This window comes from Pogonomyrmex barbatus, unplaced genomic scaffold (assembly GCF_055798465.1).
Source record: "Pogonomyrmex barbatus isolate J1 unplaced genomic scaffold, ASM5579846v1 scaffold14, whole genome shotgun sequence".
Classification (NCBI taxonomy): Eukaryota; Metazoa; Arthropoda; class Insecta; order Hymenoptera; family Formicidae; genus Pogonomyrmex; species Pogonomyrmex barbatus.
Window position 1 is genome coordinate 5,440,682 of NW_028297110.1, and position 19,597 is coordinate 5,460,278.

General features: G+C 42.3%; 1 protein-coding gene across 5 annotated transcripts; it reads left to right on the forward strand.

Moving 5' to 3' along the window:
- The first annotated feature begins 1,344 nt into the window (after positions 1–1,344).
- GlcAT-P (Glucuronyltransferase P) lies at positions 1,345–19,504 on the forward strand. Of its 5 annotated transcripts, XR_016138340.1 has the most exons (7): positions 1,350–1,515; positions 12,465–12,534; positions 13,297–13,505; positions 13,653–14,067; positions 14,146–14,312; positions 14,392–14,899; positions 15,021–19,504. XR_016138340.1 is itself a non-coding variant. In XM_089072752.1 (6 exons), exons 3-6 carry the CDS (start codon positions 13,308–13,310, stop codon positions 14,788–14,790), a joined length of 1,179 nt encoding a protein of 392 aa, XP_088928878.1. In that variant the 5' UTR covers positions 1,350–1,515; positions 12,465–12,534; positions 13,297–13,307; the 3' UTR covers positions 14,791–19,504. The 5 variants fall into 5 exon arrangements, 4 of the variants coding, with proteins under 4 accessions (XP_088928880.1, XP_088928878.1, XP_011638621.1 ...); XM_089072752.1 differs by having other exon boundaries at positions 14,392–19,504; XM_011640319.3 differs by having other exon boundaries at positions 1,356–1,515; positions 14,146–14,303; positions 14,392–19,504.
- Positions 19,505–19,597: the final 93 nt, after the last annotated feature.

Consider the following 19,597-nt stretch of genomic DNA (forward strand, 5'->3'; position numbering starts at 1 on the left):
CGGAATTCTATTTATAATTCCATGCGCCGTATAACGTAGAAAGTATTTCAGGTATTGGGACATGGTGCTGAAATATATATATATGAAACGTATATTGAAGTATATAAAAAAATGTGTGTAAATATGGCACAAAATGAATGTTAAAATAGAGCATACGAAAATATCGGACATCTGAAGCTATGAATAGAATTCTATCCTGAAATCTAAAGCGAATTATGCAGACCGTTTAAAGTAGGTTGATGATAATCGCCAGTGACTAATGATGCAATATTAATCTTATAGAATTCGATTTCGAGATTTAAAGCGAATTTTATATAAATGCTAAAATATCAAAAATTTTTGCAATATTAAAATCATGCTTAAATGTCCTACATAATAATTCTGATGGCTCATCAAAATTATTTTCTATATCTAGACAAATTTTTAGGTACTTCAGCAAAATCCATTCCGTGTAGACTGACAGTAGTCATCAATGACAATCAGTGATGCGATACCAACGTATAGAATTTTATTCCGAAATCTAAAGCGAATTATATATATTATATATTACATACCACACACACATTATATATATATATATATATATATATATATGCAGAGATCGTTTAAAGTAGGCTAACGATAGTTGCCAAACCGGCGATGCAACACTAATGTATTGATTTACATATAAAATACGTTCAATTGTATTTGGGGTGAGTCATGTGCCGATTGGAAAACCAACACTAGAAATATACAAGGGATTATATTTATCCATTTCATATCATCGTTATCTCTTTCGCAAAATGATTAATGGCGAATGAGAGAATCTTGAACGCTTCAACATTTTTTCTCTCCAACATTTTTAGCATTCACAACCCGATATGATCAGGCAAAAATTAAAATTTTCCAATATCTTCCTTCTTTCAAGGAACTTTGTAAGAAATAAAAAACTGTTTATCTACTTTGATTAAGGAAATTTCGTAAAGAATAAAACACAGTTCTCTAATGGCATTGTTTCGGGATTTGGAGGGATAACGCGGGGAGGATTTAGCCTCGGCGGAGCTTCGCCTCTAATGGAACACCTCCGCGTATACTAAACTTAGGACTAAAGGGCTAAGGTAGAGCGGTCCGTGAGCGGACGAAGGGTCAGGAGCAGCTCTTTCGATCAGCCAGCCGCGGCGAACGGGCCGGCCGAAATGTCGGGCGCGGGCGTATGTGTGCATACGTGTGTTTATGTGTGCGCCCGATCGTATATATCTGCCTGGCTGCGCGGCGCCTTTACCACCCAGGGTACATGCGCGAATTTCGCGTGCCGCAGCATGGGACGGCGGTGAATTTGCCCCCTCCTACTTTTTCCGGACGCACCAGCAACAGCAGCAGCAGCAGCAGCAGCAGTAGCAGCAGCAGCAGCAGCAGCGGAAGCAGTGGTGTCCCCTGGCAGCGCGCTTCCCTCCGCAGTGTGGTGGCTGTCGTGGTTGCCGATCGGCAGCTGATTGAACGGCGAAAGGCGGACGACGAGCGGACCTCGTTACTATGGTGAGTATTGTAATCATCGTCGCTGTGAATCATCGTCGTGAAAAATCCCGCGAGGAGGACCTCAACCGGACCTCCGTCACCGTCGCCGCAGCGAGGACGATCATCCCCGAGGCAGAACTCCGTCGTGCTCGCCGGAAAACGCGAATCTCGCTCATGGATATCGTCGCGATTTTCTTTTGCGCGCGTCGCGACGACAGGGAGAGGGTGCATGCCATCTGGTCTACGAACGAAATTAAAGGAACATCTGCTTGCGATTAACGCGCGCGGGGAGACCGTCCGGCGCGGTGCGGATTCGCGCGCTGCGTTTCGCAGAAACGGAACGTTCGTGTCGCTTTCGGTTTGTTTTATCTCGTTTCGCGAAAATTGTTTTACTCTCAATTGTTTAAAGTAGAGAATTGGATTCGACCGTACAATGTCGCAGATCGAATTTCGTTCGCACTTATCTCGATATTCAATTTAAATGGAACTCCTGGTATCCTGTCGCGCGAAGAGGATCTTAGGAGGATCCAAGGGAAGATAGAAGAGCGCTGACGTCTTGCGATCCACGGTTGATTAATTCCGACAGATTGCCGGGATTAATCTGGATTAATGATCCAGTGGCTTAACCTCAACCACACTTCGGGCCACAAGAGCGGGCCAGTTAAATATTCGTGTCGCTTGAATTCGGGAGAGTAGAGCCCGGCACGAGGACCGACGGGGGTGGCTGAAGTGTTTGGCGATCGTATTTGGTATCAACGCGCGTTAGGGGTATCCTTAATATCTATCCAAATCCACCGTTTGCGGTGGTGAATGGTCTTCGACCGCGACCGTAGCGCTATCTTTATGCGATGTCGATTACTGAGAGCGGGGTTGCTACCGGGGATAGTTGATATCGGAAGGTCAATAAAGGAAGTGGAAATGTATTTAGCCAGCTTAACTTATCGGGAAGTCCTGGGAGGGGAGCCGGTAAGGACATTGGCCAGGGTGTTTTAAGGAGGACGAGACTCAGGGGGGATAAATCGCTGTCGAACGTGGCGATTTGGTTCACTCGAGAGTAAGGATTTACGGGAGACAGATAGGGGAGAGTTAGGCGAGAGAGTTCCCCTCAAGTCGAGAGTGAGATCTCTTTCTATAGTCGCAATTAGCAAAGAGTAGAGATTGATCGTTTCTCGTTTGCGACGAGCGGTAGAGTAGGTCGTCGCGGGATCTAGGAAAGGGGTATTCCCCGAGGAAATTACAAGAATTACACAAAAAGATAATCTGACATTTCGCAGAGGGATATTGACGAGAGTGATTGGATCGGATCGAAGAAAGTAAATTACAAAAAAAAAAAAAAAAATACGATGGCGTGATAGACGCGTTTTCTGTCCTGTCGTGTACACACAAAGTAAATATCATGCATTCTATCGTTATCAATCCGATCTGTTATCAATCCAGACTTTGATTCCGTAGAAATCTTTCTATCTCGATAAACATCGTTCAACGCGATTCGATACGTTTTTATTAATACTTCTCACGGTTTTCTTTATTTTTTTTTTTTTATACAAGAGATAACAACGCGAGGAAAAGACTCGATCGATCAAACGTGCTCACGCAGATAAACGGACGCAATCGACCACGACCTTCGCATATCGATCGTAGATGTGGCTTATCCGAGCACACATTTCCGGGCAACACGCCAACTGTTTCTTATTGATAATCCCACGTAATCTTCACATCGCGTCCCTTCCCGCGAGATCGGTCACGGAAGGTCTCTGTCGAGAGATGGCAGGCGAGATACCCGATTTACAACATTATACATCATACGTTGGTATTATAAGTCACGATCAATATGACCGGCGGGAGGAGAGACGGGCGGAAATGGATGGAGAACGGCAGCGAAAGAGAGAGAAAGAGAGCTGGGAGGGTTGGGAGGGAAAGGGAGACACATGGACGCCGTGAGCGGAATCCAAGAGGATGCACCTACAACCTACTCTGGCCGGTTCGAAGGCGACGGATGGAGAAAAGTTTCATTAAAAGGCGCTATTTTGTTAGGTAGACCGGTAGGCAGCCGTTCTTTCAATCGATAACGCGCATAAACGTGTTTAAAGCAAGTTTCGCCTGTTCAAGCATACCGAAGTTCCTTCCATTCAGCTATCCTAACCGCGCCACCATCCGCTCCTTTCATTACCGCCGTTCTCTTTCGCCGTCCCGACTCCACATTGTTTCTCTAATTTTATTTAATTATTATGTCGCCACACTTAATCGCTTTTACTTTGTACGACCCGTGATTTAATCGCCCGAGAGTTACCAGTATGTTTACACACGATGATTACGTACGATTTCGTGTTTATACTAGATTATAGCGCAGAAAGTTTTTCCATTAAGCTTTGAAATACAGTTAAAAATCGAGATTTTTGGAAAAAAAAAAAAAAATTAAAAAACTTCTCTTTGGACGAAAAAGTATATTGAAAGTAATTTTATCTCGAGTTCGTTGAAATTTTTGAAACTTGACAAATAAACTTTTTGCACCAATCTAAAGGGCTATAACGCCACGTTTCTGCTTCGTCTCGTGTTCGCGTTCTCTCTTCGTTTCATTGACTGCTGGCTAATGTATTTTACTTATTTGTTGCGCGCAATAAAGATATTGCTACTCTTATTTTGCCGCTCGCGCGAAAAATTCTGTCGACGCCCATGGACGGCTATAGGCTAAGAGGTATCGAAGGGAGGTAAAGGGAAGGTATCAAAACCGAAAGGGAGAGAGGGAAAGAGAAGGAGAGAATCACATGGTGTCTGCCGAGTGTTGGTATCGACCAGACAACGGGGGTGGCCATGTGCCCTCCAAATCAAAAGGGCGCTATAAGAGACAACAAGGCTGCACACATGCCGGTGTCGGCGGAAAAAAACTTCTTATTAGTTGCCTACTTCTACCCCTCCTCATCCTCCGATATCAAAAGTTACGTTACAAATTACGCGATCTCCCGAGATTGCACCCTCTCCCTCCTCTGTCTCCCAGAGAATCTCGTCTGGACCGGCAACGTGCTCGGAAAGCAAATGCGGAGTCGAGGGGTAGCTTGCGCAAATATCCGTCGTTCGCCATGAAATTCGCCCGACTTGAATGCGAATCGATCAAACTTCCCGGCGTCATGTCCCTCCCCCCGTCGTCTGCGGTGCGATCGTTGTTTACATAGCGGGGGATTATCTGTGGAAGGAAAAAAAAAAAATAAAAGAACCGGTATCTAGGTGGTATTGAAATGTCGCGTTGTACTCGCGTGATTTTTATTCGCGGACCAGAACCCCCTGCTCTATAGCCCCCGGGTATATATGTAGCTATGTGCCCCGGAAACGTGTCGACGGTGCTTCGCCAACTGGCACCAAAACTTTCTTACGGACGATTATCTAAGACGTTTATATTTCATTTTAATCTTTCGAATACGTGGTGAATGAGGATATCCCGATCCGGGTGGTTGCATCCTCGTTTGTTAACGTTGTTACGTAAATCACCACCGTGATGTGCGCGTCACAACGGCACAACGTTTGATATAGTAACATCAAGTACTTGCCAGCCACTCGAGTTCGAGCGCGGTAATACTGGAAATTTTAATGAAATTAAGCCGTCAAGTTGGGCCACCCTTTGCGACGAGGTTGCTAATGTTTAATCGATCGATCGCGAGTGGAAAAGTTGATTCTATACGTATCAGCTAATTACTTATTCGGGTCATATCGGTAAGAATTCGATTGCCGAACGATAACTCGGCACCTCATCAGGAACACGGGACTTCTCGTCCTTCGCCGTCGAGCATTACTTTATTTTTCCTATTATTGATCATTATACAACCAGATATACATTGTGTGCGTCGCTCCTTCCCTCCCCCCTCCCTCTCTTTCTCTTGTCAATTCTTGTCGGTAATCGCGAGCACGTGCCGCCATGCACGGTATCGTATCGTTTTCGTCGCTAGCGTAAGCTTACGAGGCACGGCAAATGCAAGTTACAACGTTATCCGATAACGCCGTAAATGCAAAACGCGAGTGAATATATTTGTCGTGGCACGTCGCGCATTTACGACACTAATTGGAGGATTAATAATTCGAGGTTTTCATGAATTTTTCCAGCGCGCGACTTACTCCTCTCCCTCCCTCCCCCACCCCCGTCACCGAATTCTGGCGGATTAACCGCGTTGCATCTAATCGCATTCCGTGTGACCAAAATTGGCCACTGAATTGCCTCTGTCCCGAGTTATATCGCGCCGCGATATTCCGCGCGGCTAAACGAGATCGCTGACAGCGCGTTTTTAACACGCGTCGCGCAACGTGAGAAATGCGGCACGCACAATTCGCACGAGCTTCGCGATTCGATGCACAGGAATTTACGCGACGTACGCCACGGTATTTCTCGCACGTAATATTTCATACCTTTCATGCAAAGAGAATGTCGGGCGAGCTTTACGTCGGGGGAAGTAAAACTCGCTTTATAAAATGAAGACTCAGGAGCTGGGTTCCTATTTGCTTTATTTGCCGGTGACGGGAACTTAAGCGATATATATATGTTTGGCAGAGCTGTCTGAGCGCTGCTAAAAAGACAGACAGCTGGAGGAAATACTTTTAAGTTCTATTTTTATCGGGATGTCCGAGAAGTACTGATAGCTGTACCTGGTATCCGACTTTTTATAGAGACATCAATAGAAACATATTCCCAGAATAAAATTTCTGAATAAAATAATCTATACGTCAACCGTTGTTTGACATACTTCCAATATTAAGTGTCCTACGTAAGCGGTTATATTTTTTGAGGGCCTAATCGGACATATCGGAAAGATCGGAAATGCCGATACCGCGAGCGGGTCGCATGTATTATTCGCAAAGTTCTCCGAAGTTGTCCGGCTTCGATCTGGATTCTATATAAAACACCGCGCGAAATATCCTGCATTCGTACAAGTCGCGAACAAAATGGACAGGGAATAACGTACGTTGTCTATATTTTTACGAGCTCCCAGCACGACAATATAAATATCGTGTACTGGAAAAATCGTATATTTTGTGCTCAACAATATATTCTCGTCTCTCTCTCTCTCTCTCTCTCTCTCTCTCTCTCTCTCTCTCTCTCTCTCACACGCACGCTCAATCTTTAATTAAAAACGGCGTTCACTTATACCGATTACGTCTCTCACGAATGAGGTGAAAATCGAAGTCGGCACGTCAGCGGGTTAAACGTTCGCCGGCCTGAAAACGCGCTACTGCGCTGCCATTGAGCACCAAATTACCGCAATCTGCTAATAGATTCTGCCACGTGATCTGACCCGTGGACCGTGCGCAGCACGCACACGTGGGACACATCTCCTTTTTTTTTCTCTCTCTCTCTCTCTCTCTCTCTCCCCCCCCCCTCTCTGTCTCTCTTACGACGATCGGCCCTCCGATCTGCGTGGTGGGGCACGTTACAGAAACGGCCACGCGAGTAGGAGGAAACCGGAGGAAACGTTTCAGCGTCGAGTCAGTCGTGATTGCGTCGTTGCTTCGCAGTCTTCGGTTTCTTGTCGTCATCGTGATTGTTGTTGTTTGTTATCGTTGCCAGTTCCGTCGCGTGACTCCGATGGGACGGCACCGCTAAGACGCGCGTTGCCGATCGAGATGCCCGTTCCGTCCGATTCCGCGAAATCTCCCGTGGGACAACTGGGTCAAGTGCGAGCGAGACGGAGTGGCCTGATTAATGCCCCGAAGAGACCGGCTCCAGAAACGGGGCGCCCTTCTTTCGGCCGCGAGCGACCGGAGCGGGTTCGGGCCGCGGTGAAAAATTGATTCGCGCCACGACGAGATGAGAGCGTTAATTCGTCCGACTCTACGCAGAAGCCTACGGGCGATAAGTGATTCTGGTTAAGGAAGCTGCGGTTAATCGGCGCATTTATCGTGCTCCAGTTTCCGCCGAGTCGAGCCGGTTGGTATAATAAACGATTGAATAAATAAAGCGCGTGGCGCATTCGCGCGCTGGAACGTTTGCCGAGAGACCGGGATTGATTCCACTATTAATTTTCTCTTGGAACAATCGCGTGGACAAAACATCCTTTTCAAATCATGACAGATATCTTACGATTTCTAAATACGATCGACGTGAAAACATCAAAAAATACTTGCTAGCGAGCGCGTGTGTTATTAGCTTTATCGTTGAAATTGGAATTGGTATTCCACCACTACTATAATTTTCTCTTGGAAAAATCGCGTGGACAAAACATCCTTTCAAATCATGACAGATATACAACTTTGACTTCTAAATACAATCCGTGAACATCAAAAAATGTTTGCTGGCGAGCGCGCGTTGTTAGCTTTATCGTTAAAATTGAAATTGGTATTCCCCTACTAATTTTCTTTTGGAAAAATCACGCGGACAAAACATCCTTTCAAACCACGATAGATATTTTAAGCACAATTTCTAAATACATTCCGTGAACATCAAAGAATGCTCGATAAAGAATGTTATTAGTTCTAAGGTTGCGAAACGCACGCGAGATTTCAGTGTCAAACGAACGTTTAGCCGTGGGAAGCCGATTTGCACATTCAGAATGTATTCTCACTCGGCATTTACACATCGTAAAAAAAAAAAAAAAAAAAAATACCGCGAAGTTGCGCCATCGGTTCGGCACCGCTCGACGAAATTCGCGGCAGGATATCGCGAGGCTTGGTAAAACCGCAAATAAAATTGCAGATACCGCGATAAGCGTATGCATGTGTTTTAAGTATACGCATTTGTAAGTATACGTTTTAAGAAACGTAAAAACTTAGAAAAGAAGATAGATAAAATTAGTTTCTAATGCAAATGAGGCCGCGAAAACATCGATTCGATAATGCATGTTCAGGTTAATTCTCGTCGAACCCGTTAAAATTTCGTCAGTTCGTCGTTCTCTCGACTTGGATAAAGTGAGGAGATTCAATTAAACGGAGTTGGAGAGTCGCGTTGGCGGAAAGTGTCGTGGGAGGTGTGCGATATAAAAGTTAGTGCGGTCTGGCGATATCGCGGCGTTTCTACTGGGAGACGTGAACAATCTCATTCCGCGTCTGCACCTTGAACGGTGTAAAGAACGACGCGTAATAATCGCGACTCGGATTCGAAGGAGGGATTAGACTCATTAATAACACGCGAGAGCGGCCTCGACTCCTGCAATCTTAATGACGTGACAGAACTTTGTGCGAAACGTATCACTGAACCGATACCGTAATGTAATGTAAGTTCTTTGCCCTATAAATTTTATATGCCTTTTATATACCGCATTCGTTTTTACACACACGTTGAGGGGGGGGGGTACGTTCGATAATGCAAACGCGTCTCTGATTAAATCAGACGGTAAATTGCTCCGTTGATCGATGCCGCACCGATTTGCAAACTGATTTAGATTAGAGAGAGAGAGAGAGAGAGAGAGATCAACGATCCTGTCTAGATTATCTCGCGACATGGTTAGTTAATGCGAGCCGATCAGCCACGAAATTCTCATGCAAGCGGGACATGGAAGAATACCCGGGCTGTGGCCCGCACTCGTTTCTCGCATTCTAATTAGTAATTTATGCGAATCCCCACGGCGCGGTGGCGTCTATCACATCCGATCCCACACCCGATTCCGAAAGCTCGCGTAACATCGCGAAATTTCTGCCGAACAAGGCAGCCGTTGTAATAATTAATCGGGACCGACGACCAATCGAAAAACGATCCCGGACGAGCGATCGATCGATCGATCGGGGAATTTCCCGCGTGACGATCGTCGCGCATATGTGGAATGTTTGAAAAAGAGACAGATCGTTATCGTCTGAATAAAACATATTATTTTTTTTTTTTTTTTTTATTTCCAATCACCCATGATGTATATTCAACTATTTTCCTCGTAAACCGAATTATCATTTCCTGATTACGGACCAATTTCGAACGATAAATTATCTCTGCTAAAATCAATGAATTCCCAAACTGTATTTCTATAAGCGCTGTTTTTCTCGTTGGAAAAAAAAGATATGCGAATAATACAGATAGATTTAATGCAAGAAATATTAAAGGAGTGGTATAAATGGACGACGACACTTCTTCTACAACTGCGTGGGTAGCGCAATCGATAGACTTCCATCTTTTACAGTACTGCGTTTGTCACCTTAAGCTCTTGTTTGCGCCTTATAATAGAAGGCCTTCTCAGATAAAAACTTGATGCATATTTGAGCAGATAAACGAATCGTGTCAATCCCGAACAATCTCAAGCGGTTGACTAAACTTCCATCGATGCGATTTTAAAATTAAAAAATTTACATCATCTGTATTTTAGCGACATTGCGAACTTCATTTGTATCCGCGCTCGTAATTCGCATCGATCGGAGATTGCATCTTTGAAATACGCACGTTTAAGAAACCTTATTGATTTCCTGATTTATCAAGGAAGCCGCGTTACGCTAAATTAGGCGCATTTACCACGGTGCTTAATTACGACGATCGATGGCACCGTCAGATCACCGCTTCTTCCGCCATTTAGTTAAACCGAAATTTGCCAACGTTCAATTTAACGATTTGCTCTTTCCATCTGGCCGCTCGTCGAATATTTAACCAACGTCCGATTTATCAATTCGGATTTTGCCAGTTGCGAGAGGCAGTCATTTTCTCGCGTAATCTTTCATTTCGACGAAGATATACACGGAAAGAATACTTTTGCGGAAAGAATTACTTTTTTCTACAAAATTATTTTGTAGAACTTAAATATGATGATAATACTATAAAAATGTTTGATCTTCTAACAGTCAATTTGAACATTGTATATAATAATTTTGATGGCTCAACAAAATCATTTTCAGATCTGTATCTAGCCAAATTTTTAGATTTGCAAAAGTATTCTTTTCGTGTACCATCACGATGATGGAAAAGTTTTATGTTCGTCAGTCCATATTTTAAGAAAATCAGAAAAATGATAAGTCTGCTTCGACAAGAAAAAAAGAGAAAAGAGAATGAAAAGAGAATGCTTTAAATAGATTTTTAAACATATTATTAATATAATAAAGAAGAGACAACGTCGCGCTATATTCTTTTATCAAGAATATCATTCGTTTTTTCTATTAATATATCAATCATTGAGATTATTTTTTCTCCATGGACATCCAATTGTACTTTGTTAACTTTAGAATAGAATCACACGGAGAGAACAGTTTTGCTGGCAAATTTAAAAATTTGACCGGATACTGAAAATTTGATTTGTTGGACGACCAAAATTATTATGTAGGACGCTTAAGCGTGATAATAATACTGTAAAAAATTTTTAATCTAGCAACCAATTTGAACGTTGTATATAATTTTGAAGTCCCAATAAAATTATTTTTAGATATGTAGCTGGCTATTTTTTAAAAATCTGGCTAAATTTTTATTTTGCCAGTAATTTGCCAGTAAAACAGTTTCCTGTGCAAAATCAAATTGGATACTACTTGATCATAGATGATGAGTGACGTTGCAAATCGATTTTAATCAGATAAAATCCGATCTATTCTCTGTATACCTTCCTTTTACTGCAAAATATCGCTTTGCCTTGAGCTATGCGACGCGTGAGATAAAGGCAATAGATCTTATCGTCGTCGGCTTTATTTTTTTCTACTGCTGACGTCGTCGAAGCAAAACGAAAAAGAGCGTGCCTGTGATGCGTGCGATATAGAAGAGACGGTGTTAAATTCTCGGTGTCACGTAATTTAGAGCGGACGTTCCGCACATTAGGCTGCTTATATAAGATCGTTGCGATAGCGACACGTTGAAAGTAAATTAGAGAAGAGAGCGTTTCGGGGCTACGTGTCGTGTGACGTCCGAAAGAACGTCATTATCCGCGGTCAAAGGGCGCGCTTACTTACAGTATTCTTCATTTTACGAAGTGACGAGCATAGAAAGGAGCGATAGAGAGAGAGAGAGAGAGAGAGAGAGAGAGAGAGAGAGAGAGAGAGAAAGAGATAGAAGTTTATTCAACAGCAGCGTTAACGGAAAGAATCCCTTGGAGGAATAGCAGAGATAAAAAGTGAGTGCCTCTAGTCTGCCACGACGACACGCTATCGTACGTCGTGAATACTGTTGAACATCCATTGTCTTCGCGCGTTAAAGAGACTATAAAATCATGAGAGGGCGATATGTCGAGTCGGGTGGAAGAAGACGACGGTTATTAATGATAGACACCAACGCGGACCGCCTGATATCGAGGAGGAGAAATAGCGCGAGCAATTGATGCTGCTCCTCTTTTTCTTCCCCCCTCTCCCTCTCCCTCTCTTCTGCTCGCGAGATACGAGTCTTTCGCGAGAGCCCAGTTTTATTAAAAAGACAGGCAAAAGAAATTACGACGCTGCCCGACGGGATTCCCGTTTTCCCGGACACCGCCATATCCCGCGGGAGACGCGCAAATCGTCCGCGCGTATCTCATGTCTCGTTCGTTAGATAAATTTCGAATGTTATCGTCCCTCGTTAGCGACGGCCCTTTCGCTTTAAACGTCGTTCGTTTTATCGCCAAAGTCCGCGGGATCCTGACGGATGTTCTTCCGGTGAGCGGTGTTATCGGTCCGGTCGGTACGCCTGCGTTCTCCACCTCCACCACCTCCTCCTCCTCCTTCTCCCTCTTCTCCTCCTTCTCCTCCTCCTCCTCCTCCTCTGTCTCTCTTTCCACTCTTGTTTCTGCCGAGCGTATCCGAGCTTTCGGGAAATGCCACATGACCCACGAAAATAATTAAATCTCTGGAGAATCGACCCTTTGATCGTGTCGAGAATCGGGCCAGATTGCGCATGTTGCGAGCCGAATCACGTTAGGGTATTATACTAATTAAGTCCGCGTGGACAGTCACAATTAGTCGTAATTATCGACGGTGTTCGAATGGTTCATTCGCACGCCCCGAGGATTCTCATTCCGCCAGTTTGCATGAAGAAGTAAATTAGAATGGCTGTACCATGTTCCTGTAAATGTAAAATCCTCGCGGCGACGTATTACGAGCATCACGACAGTTAATTACTTTTATGACAGGGCAAGAAGCAGCCCGCGGTTCAGGAGAGACAGAGGAAACGACGGAATAGCCGACACATGTAGCATTCGGGTGAGTGAGCACATCTTTGTTTCGACCTTCTACACCCGGCGGGTTATTATGGCAGCTCGACGTTTTCCGCTCGAGATCACACGGAAACGGGATCATCCTGCGCGTCGAGCTTTAATACGGACAGAAAGAAACGCGGGAAAACGCGTTTCAATGCGACGTCGGGTTTTAATTCACAGGAGCTTTCCACGATTAATCTTCGTACTTTCGTTTCGCTCGTTATTAAATTTACATTTTATGCGCTTTATGAAATTCGCATGATACATGATATTTATACGCGCTAATGCCCGATGAATGGGGGAGGGCGCCCCGCCCTGCCCTCCCCAAAATGGGATTGAACCGTGAATCGGATTAAAATTGGAAACTCACGGGTTCGGAGGAGATACGGGAATGGGACGCGAGAGTAACCGCTCCCGTCCAAGCGAGAAAGTTTACCTGGGATAAGTTGAATTAAATATAGTTAGATAGTAAATTTTTAATCTATAGCCCGATTCATCTTCCAGACTCATTCTCCATTATTAAATCAGAACGAGATTAAAAACGTTAACTTGATGCGCGTTTTCAAAAATTTAATCGAATCATCCGTTTTCTCATTCTTTCTCTCTTTATTTTTTATCGTAGCATCACTCCGTTAAACACTCACGTCGTAATTGATAATCATTTATTGATATCATTTTATTATTTTAGTATGCTTTTTTAATATTATGGTAATATATTATTTATTTAATTATTTTAACCTATTATTCCTCGATATTATTTTTTTAGGCATCGGTATAATGAAGCCGTCCATGAAAATGGGAGTGATCGCCTTGATAGGGATCTGCGTAGTCTTTTATCAGTATCATCTGTCCACCGGCGTTACTTTCGATCAAGCAATAACGGCTTTCAATGCCGATACCGCCGCGGAAGACGCCGGGGATTTGCCGATTGGTGAGGAGGGTGACAGCAAAACCCCAAGGCTCACCGAGGAAATGGTAAAAAAATGACGATTAATAATTACGATGCAGAAAACAGTAAATATTTCGTTAAAAATACTCGCGCTTTGTCTATTTGTTATCATCGATTGTTATCGTTGATCTCTCTTTTTGCAATACTTGGCCAGACGAGTTTCTTTTTTGCAGATTCGATACGCCGTATACCGAGTACAAATCACGAACGGCCTGAGTCCGGAAATAAGCTCGATGCTCGTGCAGGAACTTATCAATCAGTTAAGCAAAAACGTCTCGGCGGCCTCCAGAAATAATTTCAAGTCCCCGTCGCAATCGCAACCCCCGGCGACGGCGATACACAAGGCGGTAACGCCGCCGCCGTCCCGTTCGCCAACGCCCCCCTCCGAGGAATCGTCCGAGGAACCCCTGTACATCATCACACCTACATATCGAAGACCCGAACAGATCCCCGAACTCACGAGGATGGCCCATACCTTGATGTTAGTCAAAAATATACATTGGCTCGTCATCGAGGATGCTGCCGTCGCTACCAAGCAAGTTACCAAGTTATTGGAAAGGACAGGCATAAAGTTCGATCATTTAATCGGTAAGTGAATATCTAGAAAATACCACGAATCTATCGCAAGATTTGTACGATGTAGCGGTTTGTATTATTTTCGCGCAGCTCCGATGCCGGAGAAGTACAAGCTCAAGAAGGGCGCGAAGCCACGAGGGGTATCGAATAGGAATCGCGGCTTGCAGTGGATCAGGGCGAACGCCACGAGGGGCGTGTTCTACTTCGCCGACGACGACAATACTTACGATATTGAACTTTTCGACGAAGTACGACCAGTTACGAAGGAGTATTTTAACTTCGCCAAAAGACCTGAAGTCTCCTTCCAAATGATTCATCTTAACGCATGTCTTTCAGATTCGTAAGACGAAAACGGTGTCGATGTTCCCGGTGGGGCTGTGCACCAAGTTCGGGCTGAGCTCGCCGATCCTGAAGAACGGCAAGTTTGCCGGGTTCTACGACGGTTGGGTAGCCGGTCGGAAGTTTCCTGTGGACATGGCCGGGTTTGCCGTGAGCGTCAAGTTCCTGCATCAGCGGCCGAACGCCACCATGCCGTTTCGTGCGGGATACGAGGAGGACGGCTTCCTGAAGAGTCTGACGCCGTTCGAACCGCGGGACGCCCAGCTGCTGGCGGACAATTGCACCAAAGTACTCGCCTGGCACACGCAGACGAAGAAGAACGAGCCGAGCGCGCCGCTGGACATGAAGCTTTACGGCGCGACGAACCTGGTGAAGCTCAAGCAGCAGATAGTATGATGCCGGCCGGGACGATGGAGATAATGCGGACTCGCGAACCTGAATCTTGTGTGTAATCCCGCCTCTCCTTCGCACTAGTTCATCGGTGTCACTCCAGGGGAATACCTAGGTGCGGAAAACTGTGCGATTCAGTGCCTAAAAGTATATCTACCCTCTCTCTCACGGCGAGAGCGGGCATACCGTTATTACCTTTTAAGCGTAGCCGATAAAACGAATCGTTTTTTTATTAGCTTTTACACATCCGCAACAAGTAGCTCGCCCCGAAGACGGTCCGCCCCCCTTCACTCCGAGGATACCGCGGAGAAGAAAAAAAGAATAAAGTAGAATTTCCGGGGCAGAGGCGCTACGACCGCAGCGACTCGGTATGGTGAAGTGATAGAAATTCACGCGTGGAGCTCGAAACCGTCAGTACCTTTTACTTCTTGGCATTTAAGTTTTCGCGCGCGCCTGAGGCGACGTGAATGACGCGAAAGGGAAGTTGAATCTTCTCCTTAGTAATAATCGTAATGAATATAGCGATCGTGGTGATGTCCGTTAAAATCGTTTCGCGGTTTCGAAGTATCTTTAACGCGTACAAAACGGCGAAGTCGCGTGCAGCGTGCAGATCAACGACCAAAGAAAGCAAACGAGTCACTCGCTGTAACGTTAAGCTCTTACACTTACTTTATTCCATCCGAGGGATACGTTCCGAGTTTTTGAAATAGATTATCTATTATATTCCATTCTATTCCACATAGCGAAAAGTCCATTCCTAAACTTGCTCTAGTTTAAACACGACGCGAAGTCAAAGATAATTCGATCGAGAAGTGAGCACTTTTTCTAGACGATTATACGCTTCTCGAATTTCACGCTGATCGATATTTCGACTTAACCGCTAAACCGGTAAACTTGACCGCTCGTTTAAACCGCTCGTTAATCTAATTACCAAGTATAATGTTTGACGATTGTCGTTTAAATCCTGCCCCGTCTCTTTATGCAATTAGCAAGCATACATGAGTATGAGATAGAGTTCGAGCATGTCCCTTAATACGAATTCCTCGTATATAGTTCCGAAAGATTGAAAAAAAAAAAAAAATTAAATGTGTAAAAGCCGAAACACGAACAAATCGAAGTTCAGGCTTAAACTTATTGACAATTAAAGAAATTATCATTTACGAGGATTTCTGATTAAGATACGAAATTTTTTCGATAGATCTTTGACTTATTTAGCATTCAGCATAAATTAAAAAAAAAAGATGCCGAACATGCAGAATGCGCGTAGCTATCAAAAGTCCGAATGAATTTTTCAGATTTTTAAATCTGAAAAATTGATTTTAAAATTGAATATATCAAGGAATGATTATACGCGTGATTATGCGAGTAGCATTTAAAATGAGCATCCTCGCCTGCATTTGACTGAATAGAGATATTTTTAATTCTCGAGTCGCGTTCGTCGCTGCTCTTTCATTTCCGTTAATGATTCAATCATTTCGTCATTTTGTTGTAACGCTGATTACAAGATTATAAGTAAAATAGCCAATTATAATCAAATAGACGTGTGTTTCCGTTACCAATGTATTTGCGTGCGTGTGAGTGCGTGTGCGTAGAAAATATGTACTTCCTAGAAAGACATAATATTTAAAAGCTACATTTGATTCTTCTTGCACAACATAGTTTGCGCGAGTCGGATTTGAAAAGATCCGATATGTCTTTTAGATAGGGAAAAGTTGGAAAGGAAAACTAAAAAATAAGAAAAGTGTGCATCGAATGCGAAATCCAAAGAATCCGTTTCGATTGTCTGAACGATCGGAGCATTTAATAATACGATGTACAGTAGAATCTTGATAATTCCAAACGATTCTATTATTACATATCGTTATAAAAATTCGACCAACATGGAATTAAATATACAACGTTATCTAATTTCCTATAGCTTTAATTATACAAATGTTTCACGTATTACTGCAATTTATTTAAATGAAAAATAACATAGTTATTTTCAATTAATCAATTTATATATTTGAAAAATCTTTAAGAATTAGTTATATACAAAGTAGCAATTAAAAATGTGGATCAAAATGTTAATTAGTTTCGACATTAGAAGTTCTGCTGTACGCTCGGAAAACTGCGAGAAAATAACAAAAAGAATTTTTTGTCAAAAGACCCCGCACAAAACCACAGGTTTTTGGCCCTCTGTGAAATTGTCTGAAACTTTGGTATGTTATAGTTCTTGGCTTATTCAAAAGTAAATTTTAAATCAAAAGTTTCCTTAGACACAAAGTTTAAAAATGACTAATTTTTTTTGCTACAGCCGTTTGAAATGTTGTATTTTATCATTATTTTTGTAATGTTTTATATCGATTTTTTATAATGAGTGCTTTCCATTTACACAAGTATCGTTCTATCTTTCTTGGCATTCAATGATTAATAAGGACAACATAGTGACAAACAAAATGGTAGGGGACTACATAGTATGCTACTATTTAGCTCTAAAAACATATTTTAAAATGTTGGGGTAACAACAAGTAATATATACCAATTTTCATTTATTTACTCGGTCTTTCTCTCTCTCGCATACATGCGCGCGCGCGCGCGCACACACACACACACACACACGCCTACGTACGTACACTATGGCACGCTAGATATAAATAGGGGACTTACATAAATCAAACATCTCATACGAGAAATGAGTGAAAGGAGTCACAAAAATCTGAATCAGCAATTTGTTTTTAAATACATTGTGTGTGCGCGCGCGCGTGCGTGCGTGCGTGCGTGCGTGCGTGCGTGTGTATGTGTATGTGTGAAAGAGACTGAGTAAATCAGTGAAAATTAGTATGTATTACTTGTTATTACCCCAACATTTTAAAACATATGCTTTTAGGGCTAAATACTATTTAATCCCCTCCCTCACACACAAATACACACGATGCACGAGCAAACACATATACACATATACACATAAACATTTCTCAAATGTGTAGGTAAATCGCATATTATTATCTAAAATCTCTCGATTTATTATAAAAAATTGATTTGGAACATTACAAAAATAATGTTAAAATACAACATTTCAAACGGTTGTAGCAAAAAGATTAATCATTTTTAAGTTTTGTGCCTAAGGAAACTTTTGATCAATAAGTCAAAAACTATGACATATCAAAATTTCAGCCAATTTCATAGAGGGCCAAAAACCCGTGGTTTTTTGCGAAGTCCTTTCATATCCTCGTAATATAATAGTACTCCCCGATCGTACGTCTTTAAAGTCAACATTGAAAAATTTGTTATTAATTAGATCCAGAATGCTAATGGCTTAAAACATTTCCTCAAGGATTCCCGATAATTTCTCGCGACAACTTAATTTCCGAAAGTGCTCTAACTTCGTTTACTTTTATCTAGCGTGTGATGCTTTATAGCGATAGACGCAACTTCAACGTGTGGATGATAATAATTTATCGCTATTATGTCCTATAAAATAATATATATTGTCTATGACACCAAAAATTCGAGAAACTATAGCATATATACATGATATATCTATAGAATAATTGCACTATTTAGTAATTTGATCAAATGACGAAAGCGGGATGGCATTAAATTTTTCCCAATCACATATCCTGCCGGAATGTGCGGAGGTTTATGTACAGAATATATACGTTTTTTTTACGTTTGATTGATTTATATGGATAAAACGGCTCGCAATAAACTTACGACAAGCAATACGTGCGATTCTCGCGCAGTTAGATTGTAAAGAGAGAGAAAGAGTGAGAGTAAGCGAGCGAGCGAGCGAGAGAGAAAGAGAGAGAAAGCGAAAGAGAGGAAGAGAGAACGAAAGGAAAAGAAATAGATAGATGAACGATTTTTTTATCTTTGTTTCATCAGAATATGTAGAGAGTAAGATGTTTTAGTTTTAATTTTTGGGAAATCCTAGAGAGTACTTAGCGCGTTGATTCGAGGCCGTTTGTGATATACGATTGTATTATTTTAAAACATCGGTTCTACAGATGGTACAGGCGGATAAAGACGCCTCTATCGTGAGTAATGCTCAAAGTTCCGGCAATCCAGAGGCTGAGTATATATGCGTAAGCCGGAAGTTGTACATACAAATCTTCATTTTTAAACTAATTAATCTTTTGTTATATATGTACATTCATATCACACGCAGATCCGAAAGAACCAGGGAGGATAGGAATTCTATCCTTTCTCGGGACGAGAATTATAATACATGTAATTCCTTTGCTATTTTTTACTATTATAATATGAAGTATTCAATTCGTGTTCTTTTTTTCCAATTCAATGTTTAAAAATTCAGAGAAGATACTCGATTGTTGCGTGTACTCTTTTTTTTTTTTTATTTTTACATTTAAGGATATTCTCGAATCCGATTTTCTCAAAAGTACACTGTTGTTTAGTATAAACAAATAAAAAAAGAAGTTTATTATAAAGAAGATCGCAAATTGCATTTCTCTCGATACCTTTTACTATACCGTTGCGTGCAACATTTATATTCGCGATAAGGAAACAATAACATGGGAAAATAATGATACAAAGGAACGTAATAAAAATAGGGAATATAAAAAATTCTCGTCAATCGAATATGTTTAATATTCTAATATATTGTGCGCCGATGATACGCATCGCGAAATTACAAACTGATAAGCTGTTGCTGTACAAAAACATCTAGCAATTTTGCCACAAGTTTCAGTTATGAACAATAAATCATTGTTCGAAATAATTGTCGATCAATTGTAATTACTTCTTTTAATTTTCTCTCTTTAACCCTCATCCTTTTAAATCAACATTATCGCGCATAAAAAGAGAGACACGG